The sequence below is a fragment of the Ambystoma mexicanum genome, chromosome 3p (genome assembly GCF_040938575.1).
Source record: "Ambystoma mexicanum isolate Mex_15411 chromosome 3p, UKY_AmexF1_1, whole genome shotgun sequence".
Taxonomy (NCBI): Eukaryota; Metazoa; Chordata; class Amphibia; order Caudata; family Ambystomatidae; genus Ambystoma; species Ambystoma mexicanum.
The window spans coordinates 1113815689-1113838588 of NC_090925.1; the positions used below are offsets into that span (position 1 = coordinate 1113815689).

General features: G+C 45.2%; 1 protein-coding gene across 6 annotated transcripts in view; it reads right to left on the reverse strand.

The window, feature by feature from the left end:
• RNF14 (ring finger protein 14) overlaps positions 1-22900 on the reverse strand; it is a 561830-nt gene that overhangs the window by 337279 nt on the left and 201651 nt on the right. For all 6 annotated transcript variants that reach the window (XM_069652473.1, XM_069652478.1, XM_069652472.1 and 3 more), the window contains one exon: positions 12724-12952. In XM_069652473.1, coding sequence (XP_069508574.1) covers positions 12724-12952 — 229 coding nt within the window. The remainder of the gene's footprint in view (positions 1-12723; positions 12953-22900) is intronic.

Consider the following 22900-nt stretch of genomic DNA (forward strand, 5'->3'; position numbering starts at 1 on the left):
TTCTGGTAGAGAATGCTGCAGAGGTGGTGATTCTCTTGGCTAGGGCATACAGCTTCTACCCCTCTTTATCTGGGGGTGCCTCGCTAGTAGATAGTGGGACTCCTGCCCTTTTCCTGGTGTTGGTCACCACCAGGGAGTCCGGGATTGAGTGACCCTTAATATATAATGGGTCTGATTGAGAGGGAGAGAACAGTTTCTCAATCCTCGGATTGACCCCTCTCACCAATGCAGGAGTGGAAAGAGAAGGTGTAATACGTCTCTTAACTGAGGCGAGCATAGGTATAAACTGGCTAGTGGGAGGTTTTTCTTTGATAATCCTCTCCACAAAATCGGTGTCTGGGGTGACGTCCCCAGTTTCGATTTCGAAATGTGCTGCTGCCTTCTTCAGCAGTACATTGAAGGTGGGTTGATCATCGACAGGCGAAGGGTTCCTGACTGGTGTAGTCTCAGTAGACCTGATGACTATACTGCTACTGCCTGTGTCAGTCGACCTAGCCGGTGACTGCCAGGGATTTTGGTCGCCCTCGCCTGCGTTTTCCTGGAATCCTTCCTCACATAGGATAGTTTCCTCGTGAAAACCTTCCTCTTCTTGTTGGTCCTCAAAATAGGTGAACTCATCTTCCTCTTGGAAGAAGGTGTCTTCCTCAGTGGGATTGTAAGAGTTTATGTCCTCCTGTATGGGGTTATAAAACTTCTGGTATTTAGCCCTTGGACTCTCAAGTGGGGCCTCCCTTGGTCTCTTGGGTGCCCTGTCTTCTGGGATGGACATGAACCTATCTAGTTTGTCCATACAGGTCTGGAACCTTTCAAAGGTCCACTGAGGTCGGCCAGGACGGTCTGGGAAAGAAAAGGGGGTTTCTTCCTCCTGTAATTGTCTGGTTCTGTCCCATCACGTCGAAGAAAGAGGGCCTTTGCCTTCTGAGTAGCCTTCTTGCTGGCTAGGGCCTTCTGTCGGCGTCAGGAACTGGCCTGATCTGTTTTCCGGCGCCTTCGGCGTATCTTTGGCCTTGTGCGCGGTTTTCGGCGTTTCACTCGCCGTACGTCTTTGGCCGTCCTTAGATGCTGTGCGCGCGAGGCTTTCGGCGATCATTCTCTCTTCCGAGGGATCGGTCGTCGTCGCGCTATGGAGCGTCGAGCCTTTGCTCGTCGAGTCCTTGGTCGTCGAGTCCTTGGTGGCAACGTGAGCGCTCTTGCGATGCGCGTCGCCGGAAATTTTGGTGTTAGCGCCCTTATTTTTAGGGTGCCCAGTCGCCAGTCGCGGAACCGGTGGCGGGGAGGGCTGACGACCCTTACGGTTGGTGGAAGACGTCGGTGGGCCCGGCGTCCCCGTTGGCGCTATGGCTGTCTTCGTCTTTGACAAATGTGTGCCTGGGGGTATGTGCTTTGGTGTTTTTCCTGTGTGCGTCCTTGTCGCCGGGGTGTTCATCCCCATAAACTGGGCTTGAGCCGGGCTTGTCGGGGCCGGGGACGGACGACGAGGAGCGTGAACGCTCCTTTGAGAGGTCTACAGCCTCCGTTACGGGGGCCATGTAGTCACTGTCCTCGTCACACTCGGCGGCAGCGGGCGAGGAGTCAGGCCTAGACATGGCGTAGGCCGCCCACCTTTTGACCCTGCGGGCCTTTAGAGTTTTGGGCTTTAGTAATTTACAGGCCGCACAGCCGTCCTCCTGGTGAACGAGGGGTAAGCAACAGTTGCACCGTTTGTGCTTATCCTTCCAGGTATATTTACCCTTGCAAAGCGGGCAAAACCTAAATGGCGTCCTCTCCATAGCTGAGGGTAATAGGTGTGACTACGACCTCGAAAGAGAGGGAGGGGAAAGAAAGGCATTCTTAAAGAAAGAAAGACCACAAAGCCCCACTCTCCCTACTGTGTATGGCCGGCGAGGCCAGGCCACTTGTTCGGCAGCGCCGAAGGATCTCCTCCGCTCGTCCTTCCGTCAAAGTTCTTGCTCGGCGGAGAAACGGCTCTGCGTCGAGGGAGGGATCTACGTTATTGATATTAATAACAAACGACCAAAGGTCGAAGAAACTATTTGGCAATGTCTCTCGAGGAGCTCCGCATAAAGGCGACCAGTAGCTGGGCGGAAAAAAACAATCTGAGGGACCTCGACGCGTGAGGGATTGTGGGTACAACGCACGTCACTATAGGGATAGTGTTACAGACACGCCTTGTCGACGTCCCCTTTTCGACTACGAAAAACAAAATGCAATACTCTGCAGTGACCACTGGATGTCGGACCTATGCACAACTTGTGATTCTAAGCAGATTAACAAACATCAGAAATATATATATATATATAACTGATGTACGTAATTCGCTCTCTTGCGTCCCTCGAGGTCTAGGAAACTCACATCGCGGGGCACGTCGCGGGGCGTGAGATCAGAATTGGCCAATTGATACTATCTTTTGCTTGCAATAAACCCTAGCACTGGGAATTTGAAACCTCGTGTCTGGCGCATCTTTTCGTGTATGGCCATTGCCTTGTTTCCATAGCACGAGGGACCCCTAGGGGCCCCTTTCAATGTCCCCCAGGACCCTCCTCTGCGCCAGGCGCTTTGTACCTTTGCCCAAACTCCTTCAAACAACTTCCCTGTCACTTCTTGGCACAGCTTAGGTTCACAACCTTTTCTGATGTTGCTGCCCTGGGCTCCAAGCCCCCAGCTGCACAGCATTGCTTCCTAATAGTCCAGGCGTAACTTAGACCCCCCAGGCCTCTTCAAATCGTTACTGCCTTGGGCACCAAGCCCTCCATGTCATAGCTTGGGTTACCAACCCCTTAAAACAGTCTTTGGGCCCTCAGCCCTGCCAAAGTCTCTTGACTTTCTCTGTGCTTGACCTGTCTAACTACTGACAGACCATCTGGCCCCTGGCTATGGCGCATCTCCTTATTTTCTGCGCCTGTGCCCTTTGCGCTGGGCCCTTCTGCGCCTATGGCATTAAGCGCTCTTCCTACCTGAGAGAGAGAGGGTCTTCCATGGTTTGGGGGGCGGTGCTTGTCTCTTCTTCTGTGCTGTCCCCCCAGCACAGCCAGCATCCTTGTCGCCAATGTGGAGTCCTGTGTTTTAGCAAAATGACTCTGACATCAAGGTGTGGATGAGTAACTTCTTTAATCAGTTTCCAAGTGCAACATCCAGTTTCTAGATTCATTATTCAAGAGATGGTAATGTCCCGATCTCAGACAAGCACCGGCATCCTCTCTCTCAGGCTACATCTCTCAAATCCCTCAAGAGAACACCAATCGCACAAACACTCTAACCAGTAACATTCCATTGTCAATCATGACACTCACTTCAGATTCCATTAGGATGCAGGATAAGACCAGATCCTTACATTTATCTACAATTTACCACAGAAACCGGTCGGCTTTAGAACACTCTAAACTAGTGCAAATCAACAACTCACAGGTTAAGACTGTTCTGGTTTCTTTTATATCCCCCGAAGAAACAGAGCGGGATATAGTATCTAAACTCTAAATAGAGGAATCTAAGAAAGAATTGTATTTTAAACCTGCACCTGCTAAACAGAGAAACCCTAATAAAAGAAATGTCTTCATTTGAATAGCAGCTGACACATGCCTAGTACTTTGTTACCTAGCATGTGCCTTTTAGCACCACAAAGTGCATCAAAACAAGATTGAGAAAAAGACAACGCACGCTGGCTCTCTTTAAACTTGTACAATCAACTAACCTGTGTGGTTTATTCAGTGTGTTAATATAGTTGGGTAACCCACAGCTGGAAATCCCTGAACAGTCCCTCCTCTCTTGTATTTTTGTAACACTAGTACTAATATCAGCATTTCTGTATTTGCAGACTTGCACACTAGTGTCTGACAGAAAGCAGAAAATGAAGTGTTGCTGTTTGCAATAGAGTTATAGGGTGATTCAAATGAGAAGTTGTATATTCTTCTACATGCGACAATAGGAGACTTGATACATTTCCTTTTCCAAGTGCCTTATAGTGAATGCATAGGGAACCATGTTTTTTTCTCATTGTCGCCTGAAGTTTGCGTGTAGCACCACTTGCATGTGCGATATGGCGCCCTGATACCGAAAAGCCCCAAATGAGAGGGTGTTCCCAGTCCTGAGGAATGCAGTATAGTGACCCAGCACTGCAGAAGCCGGTCGACTTTAGTTGGGATCAAATCAACTACTTTTTACCCCATAAGAATAACTGACAATTGTCCATGCATGCTTTTTGTTTTTATAGCTACTTCAATTTTGATATGCAAGGCTCACCTTGGCTATTTGCACAAAAGGGTCAGCCTTTCCAAGGTTTGTGCTAAGCTAGGTCAGAATAAAGTCTAGGGACCCACGTTGGACATTACTTACAAATAATTTTTTGCACACGTTGGAAATAGTAATTACGCCAAAATACTCATGAGCTTAATGTTTTGAGCTAGGGAGAGCCTCTTCTGGTATCCCCTTTCCCAGATAGGTGGCACACCACAGCTACCTAAGAAAAGTCACATCACTGAGGGTCAGTAGACACTTTCCGTTGAGGGAGCGACAGCGATTTGAGCAGAGCACTTTTAAAATACATTAGGGATCCTTTCTATTTTGTGTATAGATTCTAGATACGGTTTTTGAAAGGACTGTGGACCCAAGAGGCCTCCTTGTTTGTTGCTATAACTGTTGTATGACTACACTGGCCCTTTTAGTTTCTTTATTGATCAAGTATATACCAAGTAACCTAAACAAATAATTCTGCTACCAAACCATTTTCTGAATGATGTTCCAGCATTTTGCAGCAATAGTGTAAAGTGAGTCATCCCAGAAGCGCAACTGAATTGCCTGAAGCATAAATGAATTTCATTCTAGGAATGATCTAGTCTTTCATGATAATGCACTAAGCTGTCTTGCAGCATAAATGCAACTATAGGTTAAAAAAATGGTGTCATGATATCAGGACATCCCATGCACACAGGAATCAAGGCACAGTAACATTTCCTACTCTGGATAGGGCCACACCCTTTAAAATGATAAATGCAGAGGGGAAATAAGACCTGCTATGGATAAGGAACAAATAGCTTTAGCTATCCTCGAAGAGAAAAAGTATGGGTAAATCAGAGCGCGAGACAATAACCAGTCACAATTCTGGATTTGACTGTGCTTATGTCACAAATACCCATAGAGTCCAGGCATATCTGTGTCGAAACCACTGGATTACAGGTGAAAAACATTCTTGCTATACGAGAAACCCCCAGTTAATTGAAAATAAGGGTCAAGGGCATGTGCCAGTTGACGAAACCCAGAACATATGGTAGCACTCAATGAAACTGAAAAGCCAACAAAAGACAAAACAAGGCCAGTAAAAGGAAAGAATGCAATGAATACCTTGAGATAAACCTGCAGCAAAGACGAGGCTCAATATGGCTGTAATGCCTATACAGTGTTATCATCTGAAACGCATGACTATGCAAGCTTTTGAGATACTTGTCTCAGAACTGTCAGGCACACGTTTTAATATCACTTGTTAATATGCAATCTATTAAGTACACTTATATTATACTTATATGCTCACTGCAGCCACACCCAGTGCAACAACCAGGTATTCAAGAGTATCTCTGTAGATTAACTGTTGGACAAAGATTCTGCAGCATTCTTACAATTCGGTGTATTACCAAAAGACGATGTGCAATCTTTTATACTTTTGAAAGCCATACATATGTTCTCCGGACAAGCTTCCCAGGTTGTTATTCAGCATTTGCCACCTGTTTCTTGTTGCAGTCAGTTCCCAAAAGCCATGACCCTGTAGCAGCAAATCTAGGTCATACTCCAGAGGGTATGGAGATGCTCACTTGCACCATTAAGAAATAAGTACCCAACTGCAAAACTGGAAGGGGGTCTGGTTCTCCAAGTAGTTACTTCATTGTTCTTTGTTAATTAAGTCCCAACCTTCTACTTATACTATTCATCGCAAATCAGGCCAAATACATTTAATGTAAACATGGGATGCTCAGGGTTGCTCCTAATTTGCTTCAAAGAAATGTGGGCAAATTTTGTCTATTTTTGTCAAATTCATTTTCCATCAGTTACTTTTAACATGTATTTTTAAAAAATCTAATAGGCAGGTTGTGCACCTTTAGTCCATTTCTGTTGCAATTCTCAAATATCAACACACTGTTCAGGAGTGTGGCTCCCTCCAGCAAGCCAAACACATGAATTTTTCTCAACTTTTTTTTTCTCTCTCGCTTGAAAAGTATTCCTAAAACCAATGCAAGTGAAGGGGCAAGTACAATTTGCCAATGTGTTCCATAATTTGTTCCCCCCTACCTTTCCTCTCTCCTCTCGTTCTACGCTCCCTCTCACCCCCTCCGATCTGCAGATCTCTTCCTACTCACTGTTCCTCCTTCTCCTTGTGCCCGTTCTCATTTCTGTTCCTTTCAGCTCCTTGCCCCTCTACACTGGAACTCTCAACCTGTCCCTATCGACTCCATTTCCTCTTACTCCTCCTTCCGTTCCTCCTTGAAAGCTCATCTTCTGCATTCCCCATCCTGTTAACCTTGCTTCCCGCTTACTCTTCCTCTGTTCAGTTTCTCTCATACAGCCCTAGGCAAATTGTTCTATATATTGTTTTTGATGGTTTGTCTCATGTTTTGCAATTATGCTTCCATTTTATTCTAATGTGTTCTTGTTGTTGTAATGCTCCCTATGAAGTTTTCCAAATGTTTGTCACGACTCGCTCCCTTCGCTCCCGTTCCCGCCACTTGGGGGCATGTTTTGGGGCTTATTCCTTGCTGGACATTTCCTCCGAACCTAATGCCACAGTGCTGTAATGAATTGGGAGCGCAAAATCCCTATTTTCCAAACTACTTCCCTTCCGGATCCATTCCAGGTCTTTGGCAGCCAGCATGCTTCTTTAACCAAATGACTGTGTTTCCCAGAATGCCTGGCCCACTGCTCCACCTCCACCCTTGCAGGACTAGGTTGGGTGGAGGATAAGCAACACCTGTGGCTGCAGGTGCAGCAGTCAGCACACCTGAGGCGTGTGCTCGTTTAGCAGCTTTAAAAGCCTCAGTCTCACTTCAGTCCAGCGCTGGTCATCGTTTGCAGTGTTCCTGTTTTAGACTAGTCCCTGGTTCCTGGTTCCTTGCCTTTGCACCTACTTCCTTGTTCCTGTTTTCTTGTTTCCTCCGCCCTGAATCTCTGATTCATGCTCTAATTGATTTCTGCTCCCTTGTATCCCTTTTTTCCTTCCTCTGTTTACAGGCAGCATTTCTCAGTGCTTTCCCTATTCAAATGCAGCCCAGTTGGTATTTCTTTGACTCTGTCCTTTGCTGCTGTTAAACCGTATGCCTTAGCCTTCCTCTTGATTAGCTTCCTGTCTTTTCCTTGGAAGGATAGGGAGAAGTTTGCATTGGTTATTTAGCTTTTTCCCTGCTCCTGATCCTTACTTCTATTGGGATCCATTCCAGGTTTTCCTTAGCACTTCTGCATTTATTTTCCCATTTGATTTTAGGTGTGGTGTGCGGTTGTTAGCTAGCTCCTGTGTGAATGCTTATGTTTTCCTCACTATTTGTTATCACTATTTCAACTTAGGTATTTAGTTTTCTGTAGCGGATCACTCTCGGCTGCCTTCCAGCCTTCACCCTTGCCCTGTCGGGCTCCCCACCTAACAGCGGATCACGCTCTGCTGCATTCCAGCCTCCGCCCTTGTCCTCTGGGCTCCCTGCCCTGCAGCCTGCCTCGCTCCGGCTGCCTTCAGCCCTTGTCCTCTTGGGCCCCCCTGTTCTACAGTCTACCTCTCCCTGGCAACCTACAGCTCGTGCCCTCTGAACCTTCCTACTTCTCCCATTGCTGTTCTAGCCTCTCGGGGTCCCAGTTCATCAACAGGATTCCTGGGCTAGCTGACATTCAAGAGGTTTATTCTCGTCCTTGTGAGTACAGTTCTTTAGTTCCCTTATTTGATACCATCAGAGTGTTAGTTCACAGATTCTGTCATTGCTTGCCCTCCACGTGGGTTTAGCGCTGTCAGTACCTGTAACAGCAATTGGGGGTAAGGCGCTTGCCGACTTTCCTCGCGGTCAGGTGCTTACCCCACATCCCTTTTCACATATTGGGTTTAATATCACACTCTGTTTGCCCTCCTGGCTTCTAGCATACATGAGTCGTTGTTCCTATGTGCACATTTCCCTTGCCATATTCGCTGCCTTAGTATTCGCAGGACTAATCCTGACAGAATGACCAGCCCAAAATTCCCATTGAATATGGCAAGTTTAAGAAAGAAAGGCAGCAAGGCCTCTAACAAGTTTGTACAGAAAGCTTCCCCTACATTTACCTGTGACAATCAAACCACTAGTCTTGGTTTAAATGAACTCCTTGTCACGAATGGGCATTTACGAGCAGAGTATTTTTCCCATAGGATGGCTCATCCTACATTGCCTGATCCTAGTTCGATCTTTTGTTCTGATCCCGATTCTATGTCAGCGCAAGCCTTAACCGTAGAAAACAACACACTGTCAGACTTATTATACAAGAGTACCTCGGTTGTTGAACCCCATGATTCCAGTTGTGCTTCACCTCAGATAGAACAGTTTCATGGTACAAACATAAAGAATGGAGGGGTTCCTTGCATAACTTCTGTTTTCTACCCGCAGTCCAAATACTTTTTTGCACAAGTACATACGGTAGTCCCTAATGTCAAGAGGTCTAAGGTCAATAGTTTGCTTAAGGGTAACACAGGCCAAGTTAGTATGAGAAAGTATAAATCTCAGAACCTGAAAGCAGTAGAGGACAGTGCACAATCGGTGCACATCCAGATTGCTAGTGCAGGATCCAGCCCTGATGCTACTATGCCTCCCCCTGTGCCCACTGATAGTGATGTACAGTTAATGCAGGGCATACTAAGAGCCAAGCTTGAGGAGTTAACACAAGAATTAATTTCTTTACAAGAGGAGAATAAGATCTTGCACGCATTCCTGAATACACCTCAGACTTTATCCATTGATGTTGATGAAGTGAACACAGTTCAGCCCCTGAGTGCAGAGACTTTGGTAAATCATGATAATGGCCAATATGTTAGATCTATTGGAAGTGAAAGTCTTTCTTCTAGCACAGCGCTCAACCTGGGCACAGTTTCTAACAATTGTTCTGCTGATTATCAGGGATTGCAGTTAGCTGAAGATTTACAAGCCACTCCTTTACCTAAAGTTTCCTGTGTAGCAGTCTGTCATAATTCTGAGCTAGCACACATACAAGCTTCTGATCTCCAAACACAATACACAAAGGTGGCATACACAGATTCAGTCACTACACTAGGCTTAGGTCCTGCTCTTGATACAGCTGCTGAGACTGAAGTAGAGTTTAAAGCTGATGTGGAAGACGATCTTACCTCTGGGTTCACTCTTCCTTCTGCCAATTCTGATCAATACAAACAGTCAGAGACTGTACAGATTGCAGGTTCTGATGAACTCATTCCACAGTATACAGAACCAAAAGACCAGCAGGCGAATCCTGAACTGTTGATTGTTAATCTGCCTCTTTCAGAAGCTAAGACAGAGGAATGGACAATTGACGAAATCCTGATTAACAGAGACTTTACTATGGTGATTCCACTGGTGGATTTTGACTTCCACAAAGAAAGAGACTCTGTGTCACCCACTAAAGAAAAGGACCGCAAGGGTACAGTTCAGTCCTTGGTTACGGGAGCCAAGGAGTCTAATGCCCTAAAGGTGCCCTCCATTCCTGAGACACCAATGTGTCTATCAACTTCTGAGACTTCTGGGTGTCCTCCTACAACCATTGACTCTTCTATGATCCAATCCACAGCCCTGCAGTCATCTTTGGTACACGTGTCTTCAACCAATGAACCACTGCCATGTCTGCCATTTCATCAAGAGCCTCCACCATGCACGGGGTTAGTCCCAAAGACCCTGACATGTTTGGATTCAGCTACCGAGATGGCTCCAACTTGCATGCCTTCTGCTTCAAAATTTCCTCTGGCCTGCCTGTCTACAGTGACTCACCCAGAAGATCATCCTTCAGCCAGAGAGCCTCCGGTAGTCCATCATATGTGCATGTCTTCAGTTCCAGAGTCTATTGCTTGTTTGCCTTCAGTTCATGATACACCGCTATCCTGCTTAGCTTCGCTTCCAACATCAGAGGTATACCTGTCTACACCATCAGATCCTGCTGTATTTTCTACTGCTCCAGACAGACCTCCTGAATCCCAAACATTTACTGTCGATGAACGTTTAGATTGCCTTACTTTTGCTTCAGGAGGAGCATCAGAATGCCTGCCTTTTCCACAAGACAATTCTCCCAACTGCTTCACTTTAGCATCAGAGCCTCCAAAAAATGCAGCATCAGATTTTGAGACTTTTGCCAGCTCCCGCTTCAGAGTCATCAAGCTAGACCAAGTGGTGAGTCAGAACCACTCATCTGGGTGTGCACAGGGGGTGGTGCAGACCGGCGTATTACCTACAGAACTTGTGCAACAGAATTCCGCCAAGAAGCACCAGTTGGGTGCGAGTAGCCAAAGGAAGGGAATGACTGCTGCAGTTCAAGATGTGTCTGTTATTGCTCCTTCTGCAAGTGTGCCTGAAATACCAAGTACTGTGTCTAACACTCCTATCAGTATGCCAAACGTCCCTGCTGTTGTATCCAACGTGCAATCAAACCTTAATCATTTTCAACCACAAGCCTTTTCCCAGATGGATGACAGAAAAAGATCTGAACCTCTACCTCAGCCGCCACCTTCTCTAATGGCTGAACATGAACATTTCCTGAAGCCAGCAACTTCCTTACCTCCCGCATGTCCGCTCTCGGCAGAAAGGCTAACAGAACTTCTACCATTGTCTAAGGCAAGTTGCACCAGCCTGCCTCCCTCCTCAAAGACTTACAAGGGTCCACTCCCAGTGACTGAGCTTCCTGGACCTTTCAACTTTGCTTCAGGTCTTGCAAGTCCTTCATGCCTTTCTTCAAACCATGAGTCTCTTCCTCACCAGAAGCCATCGATTCCATCAGTATCACCTCCAAAGACAAAGCACTCCTATCATGGAAGACCATCTGCCTTTGCCCACAAGCCACCATTTCCATCAGTGCCACCTCCAAAGAAAAAGCACTCCCATCATGGAAAGAAGAAGTCTCGTGCGGGTGGCGGGCACCCGAAGAGGGCCGTAGGAGGGGGTATACTGTCACGACTCGCTCCCTTCGCTCCCGTTCCCGCCACTTGGGGGCATGTTTTGGGGCTTATTCCTTGCTGGACATTTCCTCCGAACCTAATGCCACAGTGCTGTAATGAATTGGGAGCGCAAAATCCCTATTTTCCAAACTACTTCCCTTCCGGATCCATTCCAGGTCTTTGGCAGCCAGCATGCTTCTTTAACCAAATGACTGTGTTTCCCAGAATGCCTGGCCCACTGCTCCACCTCCACCCTTGCAGGACTAGGTTGGGTGGAGGATAAGCAACACCTGTGGCTGCAGGTGCAGCAGTCAGCACACCTGAGGCGTGTGCTCGTTTAGCAGCTTTAAAAGCCTCAGTCTCACTTCAGTCCAGCGCTGGTCATCGTTTGCAGTGTTCCTGTTTTAGACTAGTCCCTGGTTCCTGGTTCCTTGCCTTTGCACCTACTTCCTTGTTCCTGTTTTCTTGTTTCCTCCGCCCTGAATCTCTGATTCATGCTCTAATTGATTTCTGCTCCCTTGTATCCCTTTTTTCCTTCCTCTGTTTACAGGCAGCATTTCTCAGTGCTTTCCCTATTCAAATGCAGCCCAGTTGGTATTTCTTTGACTCTGTCCTTTGCTGCTGTTAAACCGTATGCCTTAGCCTTCCTCTTGATTAGCTTCCTGTCTTTTCCTTGGAAGGATAGGGAGAAGTTTGCATTGGTTATTTAGCTTTTTCCCTGCTCCTGATCCTTACTTCTATTGGGATCCATTCCAGGTTTTCCTTAGCACTTCTGCATTTATTTTCCCATTTGATTTTAGGTGTGGTGTGCGGTTGTTAGCTAGCTCCTGTGTGAATGCTTATGTTTTCCTCACTATTTGTTATCACTATTTCAACTTAGGTATTTAGTTTTCTGTAGCGGATCACTCTCGGCTGCCTTCCAGCCTTCACCCTTGCCCTGTCGGGCTCCCCACCTAACAGCGGATCACGCTCTGCTGCATTCCAGCCTCCGCCCTTGTCCTCTGGGCTCCCTGCCCTGCAGCCTGCCTCGCTCCGGCTGCCTTCAGCCCTTGTCCTCTTGGGCCCCCCTGTTCTACAGTCTACCTCTCCCTGGAAACCTACAGCTCGTGCCCTCTGAACCTTCCTACTTCTCCCATTGCTGTTCTAGCCTCTCGGGGTCCCAGTTCATCAACAGGATTCCTGGGCTAGCTGACATTCAAGAGGTTTATTCTCGTCCTTGTGAGTACAGTTCTTTAGTTCCCTTATTTGATACCATCAGAGTGTTAGTTCACAGATTCTGTCATTGCTTGCCCTCCACGTGGGTTTAGCGCTGTCAGTACCTGTAACAGCAATTGGGGGTAAGGCGCTTGCCGACTTTCCTCGCGGTCAGGTGCTTACCCCACATCCCTTTTCACATATTGGGTTTAATATCACACTCTGTTTGCCCTCCTGGCTTCTAGCATACATGAGTCGTTGTTCCTATGTGCACATTTCCCTTGCCATATTCGCTGCCTTAGTATTCGCAGGACTAATCCTGACAATGTTGCTATACAAGCATTGTAGGATATGAATAGCAGCTTTAGGCTTTTGTACGAAGGATATGAATAAATAAATACAATTACCTGCAGTTACTTTACAAGGTGAGACTCCGTGATAGGTCATTTTACACATGGTACAGAAGGCATAGCGGCAACTTGAGCAGATACCCATTGTACCACCTGGCTCTTGCATCACTGGTGTCTGACAGCTGGGACGGGGGCAATACACCACATCTGCCATTAAATCCAAGCTTGACTGCAAAAGAAGGCGATCATAACGGGAAAACAACTGATCTCCAACCAGCTCCTTGACCTACAGAGAAAACATCAAAGAAAGGCATTTGTATCCGGTTTAGAAGATAACAATCCTTAAGTAACCAACATTTCACCTTTGCTTAAACATCTATTGCAAATCCATGTAACAAAGCCATGACAACAATGTTAGCCTGGTTCCCTAACCGGCAATAAATCTCAAAGGCGCAACTCCCATAGTCAAAGATGCACAATAATTAGTGGGGATTACGGGCAAAAGGGATGAAGTGTTCAGAATTGGTAATATGGATTTCTAGAATCTGGCCTGATGGACGGATTTTAGGAGCACACCTAATTATAATGAACAGGGAGCTCTCAGAGGTTAGCCAACATTCAATCCAGTTAGGTGGATGAGCAGTCAATGATTATTCTCAGGAGTGTGTGAGTGGGGTCAGGGGCACTTAATGAGTCCACACAATATAATAGACAAAGACTTAATTTAGACAGGCAAGTGTAAAAATATTTATTCTAGGCCTTTTTCGCACACTGGAAAATTGAACTAATAAGTAATATCACACAAAACGTAATAGTAAGACATAAATGACTTACCGTAATCGTATTTCTGGTGCTTGTATCTGCTTAGATTCACATGCTGTGCATATAGTCTGACATCTAGTAGTACTCGCGGATTATTGGATCTTTTTTCAAAGATCGAAAAGGGACGTCAACCTGGGCGTGTCGAACACTAGCCCTACTGTGAAGTGTAGTGTACCCATGGTCCCATGCGTCAAAGTCCTCCCGGTTGTTTTTTGTTCTGTCATGAGAGTGAACGCACGAGTATAGAAGGTGTAAGATGTCCATGTTCCTTCAACTCCAAGAGGGGTGGAAGGGTGGGTGCATGTAAATCGAAGCAGATACAAGCACTAGAAATATCATTACGGTGAGTAATGTAGGTCTTCTGATGCTTGTGAATCTGCTTAGAATCACACACGGTGCATAGACTAGGAAGCAGAACCAGGAGATGGTGGTGGGATGTGTGAAGGAACAGCAGCAAAGAGATGTCTTAACACCACCTGAGCCACCCGAGAATCAGTCTTCGAATGTGTATCTAAGCAGTAATGTTGCGTAAAGGTGGGAACAGAACTTCTGGCAGTCCCTTGTCATACCGAATCTAGAGAAACATTGTAATGAAAGCTTTGACAGAGAGTAACACATTTGGATACCTTTAACGATCCATTTAGAGATTGCGACCTAGAGACAGTGCCCCCTTCTCTACTAGCGACAACAAAGAATTAATCTGTCTTTCCTTTGTCTTAAGCTAATACATCACTGCTCTCCAAATATCTAGTGTATAAGAAAGTTGGAAATTCAATGGACTGGTTTACATCGAAATGAATTTATGTGCAAAGTGTGGGTGTGTGCGCAAAACCAATTTGTCCTTATGAATAGTAACAAACGGGTGTAGAACTGAGAGAGTCTGCAGTTCACCAACTCTCCTAATGCAAGTAATAGACACCAGAAAAGCAGTTTTATAGGTGAGAGCCTCAAGACAAACTTTGTGCATTGGCTCAAAAAGCGGGCCCATAAGTTTAGTAAGGACAACATTCAAGTCCCATCCGGGAGTTTGATTAGAAATAGGTGGGTGAAGTCTTTTCACCCCTTCCATGCAAGCCTTGATTACCGGGCTTTCCACCTGAAAATCTTGCTTTGGGAGGTGCTGTAAGCAGAGAGTTCAGCAAGGTGAACATTCAGCGAGTTAAAAACTAGTCCTGAGTGTAAGAGGTGAGTTTGATAAAGGAATATTGCGTTGTGGAGCGAGTATATTGCAGTCACTGCAGTGTTCTATGCCGGTAAAAGTATCCAGCCGATCGTACTCAATTGTTTTCGTCTGGATTGGAGTTTGAATCTTCTGCCTACAAACATAAAAGTGGCCGGCATGCGCGTCAGCGCGCGCGTTGTCGAGCGAATTGGGTCGAGTTAACTGCAGTCACCGCAGGCCACATGGGTGAGCAGCACTTTAATTTACTCATTTGTTGGACAGTTTCTTTGTAGCAAAATGGTCATAATATGAAACACATAGGGGAAGAAAAAGCCCCAAAACTTCCCCAAGCCATGCTCCTTTGCACTAAGCATCAAGGTAGTTAGACCTATTCCCACATTGCAATTGAGAAAAACGTTGTTGCGGGGTCCCGCAAAAACACCTAATGTGCTCCACACTGTGGTCTTTAGCTCCTCACTGATCATGCAGGCAGCAACTTTTTCTAAACCTGAAACCCCACAAAGTAAAAAATTAGAGAGCACAAAAATCACTGGCTTTAAGGTGACCCCGAAACTTACAACAAGTAAATCTGCACCATGTGCAAATGATCAAACTGCAGCAATCTGAGGAGAAGCAACCTATGGTTCGTGAGTAAGAAAAGCTACTGGGCACAAAAAAAGCAATGCTGCAAAAAAAAAAAAAAAAAATTTAAAAGATGAATGGCAGGAAGAAGCGCCGAAATAGGTGCAAGCTAAACAACATGGCAAAAAAAAATCTTGTCAAAATACGGAGAAAAAATGAACAATGTTGGCCCACGTCCAATCAGGTGGATATTGGGTGTATAGAAAAGGATGACTGCTACATTTTAACACAACAGAATGAGCCCATTTTGAAAAACCGCTTACACTAGTACCCTGGATAACTGGTTACAGGGTCAGGGTACTGGTCTTGGTCATCCAACAGAACTCAAGCAATCACAACTTCCTGCTGGTACGATCAACAGTAGAGACCGACCTGCACCCCAGACCACCACTTTTGAGCCTATACTCTTGACCATATACGCACATGCCAGACACGATGTATTGAATGAACCCAATGCAGGAACATACTATTTGGACCCTGTGACACACTGAAATGAACATTCAGGGGGCTGGTATCAGAAACCTACTGGATTACCTACTATTGCCTCGGGCACAGCCAAATTGTATATGTGCCGTTGATGCACAGCATTCGCTTCAAGGAAAAGCAAACCTCCTGTAACAGCCCATTCATAAACCGTATGCACTTATTACGCTTACTTCATTTGGTGGAAGAGTTACAAATCATCAATTCGCACAACTTAAGCGTGGAACTGCCTCAATGGGACAGTAGCAGTAACGGGGTCATTGCTACTTTTGTCCCATTAGTTGTTGTGGAACGTATTTGTGCCTATGCAAATCTTATTGACAACTTGGGCTTTGAAAAACACCAGCAGACGATCCACAAACCAAGACCAGCCGCCGACACCCAACACACTGTGATGGGACTCAACAGCAATTCAGCATGGTATACCAATAAAATTCGTATTTATCGGGACAGCCTACTACTCAAATGCCAGATAAAATGAACACAAATTATAATGATACTCGAATTGATGGCACGTACTGGGCGACAAACACAAAACAGGGTTGGCAACAGTGACCCTCAGGCTTGCCACATTCAACATAATTATTATCATGGAACACATGAGGTTTTCACTCCTTTATTGCTCTTCAAGAGGGAAAACTTCTATTTGGAGCAGTCGGCTTACTATTTCTGCAAGAGACTTGGATAACAGGAGCATTGGCCATTGATGAATTTACGATCGACACACGCAAAGGAACAAGAGGTAAAGAAGGATGATCTAGGGGTGGCCTTTGCCTTGGAGCAAAAACTCATCTACATGTGATTGAGTACAAACAAAGAACTCCCCGATTAGAACGAAGCGCAATAGTTTTCAACTTTCCACTACCGAATTGTAAGACCCTGGCCATTGTCTTGTATGACCCTCCAGATGGTTCATGTACACAATCATTGGTGAAAGGCCTAAAAGGGACATTGGAAACATGCTAGGAAGTTTATTTATTCATAGAGCGCGCCACACCCTGAGGTATCTGGGCGCATTACATGAATATGCATTTACGTAGTTACACAATTTATCATTAAATACAATTGATATATAGTTGATATACCATAGAAATACAGGAAGTGATGTTGGTTACAGCGGAAAGACATCAGGGTCATTTACAAAGTGGTTAATGTACATAAGCATTATTCTATTTACACAATTACAGTTGTTGCTTGGGCTGGTTTACATTACGTGGTTACATGCGGCACATGGCCTAATATGGAGCATCATTTGAAATGATCCAACTCTTCATGTCTTTTTTAAACTTGTAGAATGGTTGGTCAGATTTTAGGGTCATGGGTAGTGAGTTCCAAAGTTGGGCGGCCAAAACTGGGAAACGCCTCCTGCTTTTTTGAGTTTATATCTTGGTATTTGGAGGCAACCTGAAGTGGAGGATCTGGTTAGACGCACTATGTAGGTTTTGGAGAGTTTGTCAGTGAGGTACCGGGGGGCTGCACTATTAAGACATTTATGAGTGAGCGATGCGGTTTTAAGTTGGATTCTTTCTTTGATGGACAGCCATTGGTTGTCACATCTCATTGAAGAGATATGTTGTTTGCGCGGAATGCTCAGGGCTGATCTTAGTGCCTTGTTCTGCGAGATTTATAGTTTTTTTAATGACATGTTTGTTGGCGCCTAGGTATAGGGCATTACAGTAGTCTATTTTCGATAATACTAACGCTCTGGCCAGAGTCATGCAACCTTTTGTGGATGGGAAGGGTTTACAGGCGCGGATAAGCCTACAGGTGTAGGCTGTAGATGATGCTGTAGCACTCACTTGTTTGCCCAGATTCAGGGAGGAGTCAAGGTAGAAACCTAAGGTTTTTACTTCGTTTGCAACCTTAATATTGTTTCCATCGATACTGAAGGAACAGTATTTATCGCCTAGTTTGGCAGAGTTGATAGGAGTGGCTAGAATAAGCAACTCGGTTTTCTCATCATTCAGGCATAGGCTCTGTGTGGCCATCCATGCCTGGATGAGAGAAATTCTGTTCACAAGGGCTAAGTCTTTATCGTATTCGCCTGTCAGTGGTATGAGGATCTGGGTGTCATCTGCATAGTTAGTGTAGGTGACACCCAGATGATCCAGATAGTCAAACAATGGTTTGGTAAATGCATTGTACATGGTAGGCGATACACATGATCCTTGGGGGACTAAGCAGGTTACAAGGATGGGGTCAGCGGCAGCGGAGGAGGAGAAGACTTGCATGGTCCTGTATAGGAATGAGTTACTCCATGCTGTTGCTTCAGTTGAAAAGTATGAAGTAGTGGCGAGGTGCTTGCACAATACCTTATGATCGACTAAATCAAAGGCAGCCGACAGATCTAACAGGAGCAAGAGGGCAGAGGTTCCTTGATCCTTAAGGTAATCAATTTGGGTTTTTAGGTCAATCAAGGCTGTTTCAATACCATGTTGGGGTCTAAACCCTGATTGACGGAGGCCTAGTAGATTGTTAATCTCTAGATAGTTGTAAATTTGACTATAGGAAGTTTTGTCTATAATCTTTAGCAAGAATGGTACCATTGTAATCGGCCTAAAGTTGGTTGGTATAGTGGGGTCGAGCAATGGCTTTTCTTTTTAGAAGAGGGAGCACCCATGAGTTCTTCCGGTTCGACGGCACAGTGCAGGTACGGAAGGAGGCATTTATTAACAATGTAATAAAGGGGGCAAGTATATTAGCTGCTACCTTAATGACAGTGGCTGGGCAGGCGTCTCCCAGGCAATTAGATGGTTTTAGTGAGGCCATGATTTTTTTTTACCTCATGGATAGCTACTGATGTGAATTTAAAGCGTTGTGTTGGTTTAATAAGGTTGGGGATTTGATTCTGGGTATTATCTTGCAAGGGTAGTTGTACTTTTTTTGTTGGCCATTTTATTTTGTAGCATTGGGATTTTGTTAGTTAATGCCTCTTAAGTTTTGGTACACCAAGTTTTATCCTTGATACAGTTGTCAGGTAGGTGGGGTTGACTCGAGTTCCCTGAGAATAGTAAACAATTCCCTTGTGCTGGACGCAGCTTTGTCGATTTGTGTAGTATCACGTTTGACTGATAGGATTTCTTTTTTGTCGGTGGCTGAGATTTTTAAGAGGAGGTCTTTATTTAAAGTGGATGGATTGTTAATGCAGGTGGTTTCACATTTCCTTTTCTTAGGTCTTTAAGTTTAGGGGTAAACCAAGTGTTCAGGTGGGAGGTAGGTTTACTTTTGCGTATTTTTAATGGTGCAATGGAGTCTAATGTATTATTGATTGCCTTATTATACAGTTCCACTAGCTCTGCGGGGTTATCAAGAGGTTGAGGGTTAAAGCAGAGGGTCAAGAAAAGGCATGAGGTTTTCAACAGTGATGTTTTTCTTATTTCTAGTTGTAATGGCAGGAGCCTAGGCATTAGTCTTAGGAGGGGGTATGCAGTCCTGCAAATTGAAGGTGAGTAGGAGGTGGTCAGTCCATGGTAATTGTTCAACCAAGCATATGGTGGTATTGCAATTTAGGTCTGCTACCCCAGTTGAGGGTTCTACCTTTGACATGGGTAGGAAGTAGGACTCTCTGGGTAAGGCCGAGTTCTGATAAGGCGCTGGCCAGGATCAGTGCAGGGGCATCGGCAGGGTCATTAAATCGTAGGTTAAAGTCCCCTAGTAAGAGAATTTGCGAGGATGGTTTGGCATTGGTAGAGATCATGGTATTGATATCTTCTTCAAATGAACCCAATCGTCCTGGAGTTCTATAGATTAAATGCATGGTTAGGGTACGTGAAGCGGAGAGAGATAGTTTCACAGTCAGTCGTTCACATGAGGTGATGAGGTCATAGGTAATTATTCTGAGTTCTAGAGAGGCTTTGGTAATAAAGGCCACACTGTCTCCTCTAGACAATTCTTTGTCTGGTCTATGAACTATGTAGTTGTCATGTGCCGCCATAAGGAGGGAAGGTCCTGCTGCAGCATGCAGCCAGGTTTCAGTAATTGCCAGGAAAGCCAGCTTTTTGTCAAGAATCAGGTCGGCAATATCAGTTGCGTGGGCTATTCATGATCTGGCATTTATTAATGCTCCAGAGATAACTAAGGGGCTTGCTTTATGTGGAAGTGGATTGGGTGAAGTGGTCTTAGGTGTCATAGGATTAGGTATCTGTTGCGTGTGTACATTTTCCTACTTTTCATAGATTTCTTTGAAGGACTTTGGATGAGCAAGGTATTATGTAGGATTATAGGTATAGGATTGTAGAATTTCTCCAATCTAGATCCTAGTCTGGTATTTCTGACTAAGGTTGGGCAAGCGTGAGTCAGGGTGGAAGGCATAATGGGGCTAGGTTCAGGCCTGATGTACACAGTATTCTGGCTGTTGTGTTGTATAACATCCCCCGATAAAGTCAGGATGTTCAAGTTGTGCATTTGAGTAGAGACGTTATTACAAATTATAGTCTGTGATTTTTAAAGGTGGAAGGAATGGGGTGGGTTTAATCCTATTAGGAAGTATGAATTGTGGGAGGAATACTGGAGGTTTGACGGCGGCCACCATTATGGGATCAATGGTCATGGTGTTTACGTTCTGACCCAGGATGGTCTGTACGCTCGACATAAGGAAGAGAAGGCTATATGTATATATATCCACAGTGAGGCGGAGCAATATACATTGACAATATACATGATTACACAATCGTAGTCTAGTATCCATGAATAGGCATTAGTTGTTAAGACAATAGCATGTTGTTAGACAATCGGCAAGCCTAAGTGCTAAAAATCGAATATAATGCGCAAGCTCGGTATCTACTGAGCAAGTCGTCACAAGTGATGGGTGTAATATATATAAAAAGGGAATAGGAGCTAGGCAGCGTGGATCTCAGAATTGGTGCAGCTGGCAGTTTGAAACAAAATGCACAGTTTCTACTGACAAGATTTCTGTTGCCATTTTAGAATACTGAATCCAATAGTTGAAATTGCAAAGGATTTAGCTGATCAAGAATGATAATTAATCATATTCCGGTGTTTTAACAGTAATACTGGTTCAAACAGTTAAAATTGCATGGTCAAAAAATTATCGTAGGGCGGATCACATGAGAGGGCATTTCAGGCATATATAATTCAAATAATGTTGATTGTACGGTGAGGCAATGTACCATCAACTATGGGTATATGCCCCCCCCCCCTTTTTTTTTTTTAGAGAAGGTAGGACTACGAGACTATAGCATGTAATGAGCTCGCAGTATACTTGCAGTAAGAGAGGAGTACTATAGTCACCACAGTAGAAGAGAGGGCGTACCTCATTACGAGTGTCAGGTGTGTAGATCAACGAGAAGAGTGTTCTTACCGGCGCGATTGTGTAGCTCTGGGTGAGTCTGTCGAGTATTGTGTAGCGGGAAGGCAATTCCTGTACGGCAGGGTCGCATTCAAATGGGCAGGGGTCCTGGCGCCGGGTCATCACGGGACAGGCACAGGATAGGTGCCGCGCAGTTGGTTAAGGCAGGAGTCCTAACCAATCAGGATGCAGGACACAATGCGATGTTAGTAGCTGCAGAAACAGATGGCGGCGGCCATCATAGTAGTCCAGACTTCTCGGTTCTCGTATAGCAGGTAAGGGGCATCAGTGGCACACGTGCAGAGGTCTTGGGCATAAGAGGTTCAAATATACTGAATCCCAATATATTATAATGATATGTCGGAAGGTAGAGCGGGTGATGTCCCGCTCCGGTGCACTTGGCACACAATAAGCCTCAGAGGCTTACCTTCACTGCGTTCGTTGTGCAGATGGTGGCGATGGGCTGCTCCAGCAGCTCCAGGGGAGAGGAGAATCCTGCTCCGTTCTCCAGCAATCATGGAAGTGCCGCCGGCAGGCACAGTTATTATTGCAGGAGACTTCAACGCACACTGCTTCTCTGAAGAAGAGAACCATTATGACCGGAACTACGGAAAAGATTACAATTACAGTAAGGACAGCACAAGATTGCTGGATAAGTGCAAAATATGGACAAATCTGTTATTGGAGTACGATGTGCTACCCCTGGTATCTATTGATACCTCTCCTCTATTGAATCTAAGGACCTGGCGCTGCGGGCACAGCACATCTTGCCTGGATACCATCTTTGCAACTCAACAGGTTTGCGCACAAATATTAACATACAAGGTGAAATTTAACCCAATGAGTAATCTTGCTGCTCTAATAGTGTTTCCAACACACATAAATATAGCTAGGGGGAGAACAGCAGCATTGGCTACTGCCAATATACAGGGTAATGTATCAGGTGGTCCACTGCAGATGTTACCGGAGCGAATATCTTACTGAGTCAGATCATCTCCAAAGAAGCTCAGGCATCAAAAGACAAGTGTGCCAACTATGAATACTGTAGTAAAGAGCATTACAGGATTGGCCAATCAAAGTAGACTAACAAGCAATACTGACACTGAAATACAGAAGGTAAAGAAACTGTACCGAAAATCGGTTTGTGTTATCAAGGCCTCATAGTCCAAGTTCTGCAGGGAAGAAGAAGGAATTAAATAAACAGTCTACTATAACCAATGGTTGAGAGCACATTAGATGAACAAGAACTCAGCCAACTGGAAATTAGTCTATAGGCTCATAAAAGCACACGATGCGAAGAAGGTACATCTACACAATTTTTATAAAGGGAAACTACCCTAAAGAAATTAACCCCATCTCAGAAGAGTGTTGCCGCGACTACATCGGTAGGCTGTACTGGGACAAAGTGTGAATCTAATAATGGCACAAAGGAGACGGAATGGAGCACTAGTACCATCCCATTTGATTCGATGACATTACCATCAAGTTTATATTTTTGAGAGCAACTGGCCCAGACAACGCGTCAGATATTGTAATCAAGCATAATCCACAACTATGGGCAAAAATTCTGCCTCATTGTTTGAGGCAGATTATCGACAGGGAGATGGAGTGGGGGGGGGGTCGTGGGGACTTCCATTCTCATAGCGGTTCACAAAAGTGGTGCACTAACTGAGCCTAGCCACTTCAGACTCCTGGCAATGCTGCCCAGCAGCAAAATCTTTGCAACAATAGCATTAAAACATGTTAGCAAATGGGTGGAGGAAAAGTTGTTGTTTAGTCCTTTGCAAACATTGTTGAGTGCGGGATGCAGCATGGTG